Source organism: Dendrobium catenatum, unplaced genomic scaffold (assembly GCF_001605985.2).
Source record: "Dendrobium catenatum unplaced genomic scaffold, ASM160598v2 fragScaff_scaffold_665, whole genome shotgun sequence".
NCBI classification, from domain to species: Eukaryota; Viridiplantae; Streptophyta; class Magnoliopsida; order Asparagales; family Orchidaceae; genus Dendrobium; species Dendrobium catenatum.
Genome location: NW_021319127.1, coordinates 1,048,587 through 1,055,013, shown reverse-complemented (window position 1 = coordinate 1,055,013; position 6,427 = coordinate 1,048,587). Strand labels below are relative to the sequence as shown.

The 6,427-nt window shown below is 34.6% G+C and overlaps 1 protein-coding gene across 1 annotated transcript in view; it reads left to right on the top strand.

The window, feature by feature from the left end:
• Positions 1 to 3,481: 3,481 nt before the first annotated feature.
• Positions 3,482 to 6,427, top strand: part of LOC110111298 (protein CHUP1, chloroplastic) — a gene marked incomplete at its 5' end in the record, with an annotated part of 8,234 nt that continues 5,288 nt past the window's right edge. Inside the window, one exon of the mRNA XM_020843094.2 lies at positions 3,482 to 4,354. Coding sequence (XP_020698753.1) covers positions 3,482 to 4,354 — 873 coding nt within the window. The remainder of the gene's footprint in view (positions 4,355 to 6,427) is intronic.

The window sequence follows — 6,427 nt, the reverse complement described above, 5'->3', positions numbered from 1 at the left end:
AACTATTTTCCGGCCGATATTTTGAACAGTGCCAATCGGCTTGGCCGATGTCCTCGATCGGCCTGGACGATGCCTACAGGAAAACACCTGGAACAAATCTGGGCAAATTCTGGAACAAATTCTCAACTGATCGTCCCGGGATGATCCCAGATCGTCTCAGGACGATCCCAGATCGTCCTGGACGATCTTAGAGCAGATTTTTATATTACAGGTCCTTACAGCTGGAGATGGTTAGGGAAGTGTAGATTAAGTTTAAGTGGTGTTTTGACTAGTTTTGACCACTCTAATCCCTTGATTTGACAAATTGACTGGTCTCCCTTCCATGTGGCAGCTGATGTGGCATGAGGAGAAGTTCAAGAGCTGAAGTGATGGGTTATAGGGAGTTTAAATGAGTTGGAGTAGCTTAGGCCAAGAGATTTGGCTACTTAAGGGTTTGTTGACCATGTGTTGACTGTTCAACTGACCATATTGACTGTTGAGGTGGCAGCCAAATGACCTCAAGAGCTAGTCAGGTTGATTTAGAGCAAAGGCCAAATGAAGGGATTGAGATTTGAGTTTGGTATGGGAGTTTGGAGTAGATTTGACCAAAATAATGTGGGTTGACTTGATCTACACAATCATAGCTATGACCTAGCTCATATTGAGCTTGGATGTATTTGAGTCATAACATGTGATTGGATTGAAAGCTTGAGATAGGCTTGATGGGGTAAGTGTGGTGGTAGGACCAAAACATAGAAGTTTGACCACACTTGGTGGTTTGACCAAGTCAAATCCAATGTGATTTAACCCCTCATAAATTTGAATGAAGTTGAATCATGAATTGGAATATGTTTAAGAGTCTAAATGGTTTAAAATAGTTAAATGGGTTGGAATAACCCATTTAAACTCTTAAGGGCCCATTAGGTCAACCTACGTTGACTGGGTTAACCAGGTTGACCCAAGGGGTGGGCCCAGGCTCAAAAGTTTTGTTTTGATATTTGAAAATTATTGGAAGTGGTTCCAAATAATTCAGAGTTCATTTGGTTGGAATTCAATATTTGAACCCCATAGGGGTATTTTGGTCATTTTGGACTCATGACGACTAGGGCTGAAATGGGTCCAGAAAAATGTAGTTTATTGATCAACATATCAAGATTAATGGTCTGGAAGTGACTAGAGACTTTGGTGAAGGCTCTAAGGTCATAATCTTCGAGGTGACAGGTCCAGTGGCATAGGCTATAAATATTTGAAGGTTTTACAGCCTTTGGATTTTGATTTAGTTTCTAGGGTTAGAGACCTCAGAATGGGCTCAAATTGGGAGGGTTGCCTCCAGAGACATGTCCCATCAGTATGCAACTGACAGACTCTGAATTGAAGGTCATTTGATTAGGTTTTGAAGTGTTTGAAAATTTGCTGAAAAAGGCTTTCAGGACTTGGACCTTTGGCCTTGAATTTTGGTTTAGATTTATAAGATCTGGGCAGATCCTAAGGTCTGGATCTAGGAGAATCCTAGAGTTTAGATTGGTTTGGAGATTGAATTGATTTAGGGACAAGATTGTTCCAAGCGACCTCATACAAAAATGAGGTCAGCACATATATTTCAGTAATTATACTAAACAAGTAAGAAATCCTAAATTAATAGTGTTTTTTCACTCGTATCAGTATTAGTAAATTGTTGGCTTGGAAAATAGAGTCGTCACTCTTTACCTCTCAGTATAATAATTATTTTTTTATAACTCTTAATCAGTGACATAAATCAGTAGAGGATAACACTGAATCAGTAGAGGATAACACCAAATCACAGTATTTAAAGAAAAGCTCGTCAAAATAATTATTATAGCTTTTTTTAAAATCACCCTGTGCAAAATCTCCAAACAGGACCGACCAATAAAAATTGCTCTATGACTTTAAAATTTAGGTTTTCTTTTCCTCTTTCTTATATTTTCTCTAATTCCTTTCTATCAAGCCAAGCGGAGAAAGGGGTTAATGGCTTAAGAAATAAATAGTAAGTGCTTTTAGATTTTTTATAATAAATATTATTATGTTAATATAATTATATAATTTAATCAATTTTTAGTATAAAATTTATATAAATCCTTTTGGGACTTCAAAATTTATAGAAAATATCCATAAAATAACCTACTTTATTTAAATTTTTTTTAGAAAATCAATTTGTAAAATGGATACATGACGGTCCCAAAACTCCCACTTGTATCAACATGCATCAATTTTCTTAAGGATTTACACTAATACTAAAAAATTATGAAAAACAAAAAAAATAGTGTGATCAAATCAATATAATATCTATATTATGGTAAAAACTATTTGTTATTTGAACTTATAATGACTTCTAAAAAAATTTATTTGACAGGGTCAAAATACAGGATATTACAATTTAATTCCATAACTTTTAAATATGGTTCAAAGTAGTAAGAACACAATTGAGATGTCTATTGAGATAAATGTGCTATATGTATTAAGCCTTATGGATGGGTTTTATTCTTTGATAATATTTTAATCTTGTTTAAATATATATAGTATATGATGCATCTCCGTACTATGTTAATATTGAAAACTTTAATAAAAATTGGTAGATAAATTATATATCTCTCTCTCAAATGAATACATCCAACGATATTGAATGTGACCACAAACTCTCGCCTCTTGGCTCATAAGGTCAATGCACGAGTAAATGATCCATCAAGTTAAAGAAATATAAAAAAAATATTTTCTCCAATTTATATGAAATTTTTGGATTGTTCTGCTCACTTCTTAGTTATGCTTCTTCATTCATGTAGAGCCAAATCTTTAAAGAAAATGCTAAGTAGAATTAATGGATTTAATGTTGAATAAGTTTAAAAAGATAATTGTTATAGGCATTAAACACATCGTAAAAATATTATCATAACTCTTCATTCCAATTGATTTTTCTAATCTCATATCAACACATCTATGTGAATTTGAGGTGTATCCATCTAGCATGTTCAATGATTGGTCTCATTCACACACATCCCTTAAATCTAATGTGAGATAGTATGAGGCCTCCGGCTTTAACATGTTACCATTTTCTCTATATTAGAGCTTCAAATATCTTTTCTTAAATTAATCTTTTAGGTTCATTATTTTCTTTAAATTATCCTTTATTTTGCCTTTGATATCCATTACAATATTGATTATATTATTGAAAAAATTCTTCTCAATATGTATAACATCTAAATTATGTATACTGTGGTAAATCCTAGAAAATGTTCTTCTTTGTTCAATTGTGATTAACTCTATAACTCAGAGGTCTATAATCTGATAGTATTTTTGGAATCATACTTACTTTTTTTTCAAATAATGATTAACAAAACGAAGCCTAGTGTATACACAGTCCCGTCCGGACTCTGCAAAGAATAATTTCCCCGGCTAACATGTTCTTTTACTTCATAATTTCAGCTCTCGAGCCCGAATCCAGCGGCAAACCTACCCCCAATGTCGAACTTGAGGATGAACTCCGCGTTGTCCTGGGTATGATCTTCTATTTCTCCACGGATTCTTATTTACTTTCCAAGTTTTGCCCAATTTCTTCGATTCTTATGCACCAGGGTTTCAGGAAGAAGGCTTATCTGAGCTCATTAGTGCCACCGCAACGACCACCAGCACCACAAAGACAATGGTCGGCGTCTCACCCTCCAGCCGGAGCACCAGTGACGACGACGACTTCCTTCTTCCCGAATTTAACGAGCTTGTTCTCAAGGACTTCGAGCTAACAGTCAAGGACGCAGAGAGCAATGCTTCAACTCCCACACCAAGAAGAACCGACACAAAAGAAGATAATACATCAATGGAGCAAGATATTTCCCAGCTTAAGAACTTGGTTTTCGCACTCCGTGAGAGGGAGAGGAATCTCCAGCTCCAGCTCGTCGAGTGTTACGGGATGCAAGGGCGGGAGGCTGCCTTGAGGGACCTGGAGAGCCAGTTGAAGATTATTAACTTGGAAGCGAAGTTGTTCGGGCTAAAGATTGAATCTTTGCAGTCGGAAAACCAGAGGCTAAAAGCCCAAGTTTTGGTTCATTCGAGAGTGAGGAGTGAGCTTGAGGATGCTGACGTGAAGAATAAGGTTTTGAAGAGAAGGATTAAGTTGGATGGGGAGCAGACAAGGGAAAATATTTCTGTTCATCATCAGATGATTGGTCTGTTTCAGGACAGGGAGCAGAAGCATGGGAGAGATGCTTTGGAGATGGAGAGGAAGATGACGAGATTGAAGGAGTTGGAAGAGGAAAATGGATGCTTGGGGAGGAGGATATCTTGTCTTGTTCAGGAGAATTTGGAGTTGAAAAGGAAGTTGGATTCAGCACAGAAGATCGCCAATTCGATCATTGAGTATCAAAAGGTATTCCTCATGCTCCCTTTTTAATTAGTATTGATCTTTTTGGCTTCAATTGATTAAAAACAAATAAGAATTGCATTCTATAAGGTATAATCAAATAAGCTCTGTCAAGTTTAACATAAGGAATACTAATAAATCAAAGTTAAAATAATTGAAGAAGACAGTTATTAAAAACCATTGTTATATGATATCCTAGAGAAGAAGCTATAAGGTAGACAACCTAGTAGTGCTTTTCACACTCTTATACTGATGGAGTTCATTTCAATCCTATCATGTGACCAACTATTGATTGCATACTTACTAGCAACTGCTGCTTGAAAGATTTATGCTTCGTTTGGGACGGTTTTCTTACTGCTTCTTAAATCAGCTTTTTAGTACAAAAATTTAAATTTTTGTACTTGAAAGCTGCTTTAAGAAGCGGTAAGAAAGCCATCCCAAACAAAGCCTTAATGTTTCATTTTAGATGCAGAAAGATTTACTTTATGCTGGTTATTCTCTGATTATATGTTAATAATGATACTTTGATTTTCTTGGAAACTCATAAGAGAAATGTTATTAAAAGATGAGATATTTAATTCGTGAATAAATGTAATGAGATAATTTTAACATTAAGGAACCCTATGAATTCACAATCAAAAGAATTTAAGAAGTTACTCATACACAACCATTGATGCAAGATTTCATTGAAGAGTGGCCATAAACTAATCAGTTATACACACATTGATGCAAGTTATCATAGAAGTCAGTTTCACAGAAGGATTTCATTCCAATCCTACATCTAAAGAATTGTTGGCTGCTTTATTTATTTCTACATATGCTCAAAAGATTTAGGGACTATTTGGCAGCAAGGTTTAACTCATGTAAGATTTGTCATTTTAATCTAAATTTAGCAAACGTTGATATTGTTCAAGTCCTGAAAAAAATCTTGCATAAGTGGCATGACCGCAAAATATGAGATTTTTTAAACTAAAATAAATCTAGATCATATATGTCTAACATAAAGAACCCTATATATTCAAAATCAAAAGAAAAGAGAAAGACAGATATTCACAGCCTTTGATGAATGATATCAAAGAAAAGCTTATTATTGCTTTTACACATACATGAGGCTTTCATGTCAATCTTATTTGGTGAACAATTTTTTGTTTCTCACTTGGTATAGTTGCTAATGTTTTATTTTAGATGTAGAAAGATTTTAAACTTCTAAGTTCAAAGTGAGTTATTTTTTTTATTATGACCGTGTAAATTTTGCGTGCTTGTTGGCAAAATGACCATCTTGAAGAGATCAATTCGAGAAGCTCATGATCGCTCAATTTTGAATTCATTAAGGAACTAAATTGTCAAAAATAAATAAATAAATAGATTAAGGGAGGATCTTTTTGGATCGTCTAATGGAGTGTCAAATTTTTTTGATAGAAAAGATTTGAATACATCATCTAAAAATTGTTAAATAGGTCATATTACTACACATTTTACAAGGACAATTGATGTAGAGAATTCCCAATAACCATTGTCACTCTTACGCCATCTCCCATCGTTGATTGATAGTGGCAACCGTCATCTCATCCTCTGATGCCCAATTTTGGCTAATGTTAACAACCATCATTGCTTGTTCTATGATGCCAATAATAATCATCGCCCATCCTCTGAAATTTGTTGTCAACCAACACCGACATCTATCTTCACCCATCAACCGATGTTGATAACTACTCTTTGAAGTCAACGCCTGCAACTGTCATAGGCTAATACCTATGATGCACGGACACGGACACGGCGACACGAACACGACTCGACACAGACACGGGACACGACTTTTTTTTGAAAATATAGGACACGAGTATGGCGCGGACACGACAATATATTTTTTTATATAGTGTATATATATTAATGTAATATCATATTAAAAATGACAAACAATAATAAATGAATGACATGATAACTTGTTTAGTTTATAATATAAAATATTTAATACAAAATATGTAGTACAACCACAAAAATATAAGCAAATAATCACTTACTACAACATCAAGCATTCAAGCTTCAATTATTATGATTAGCTTTAGAGGTTTGTTTTTT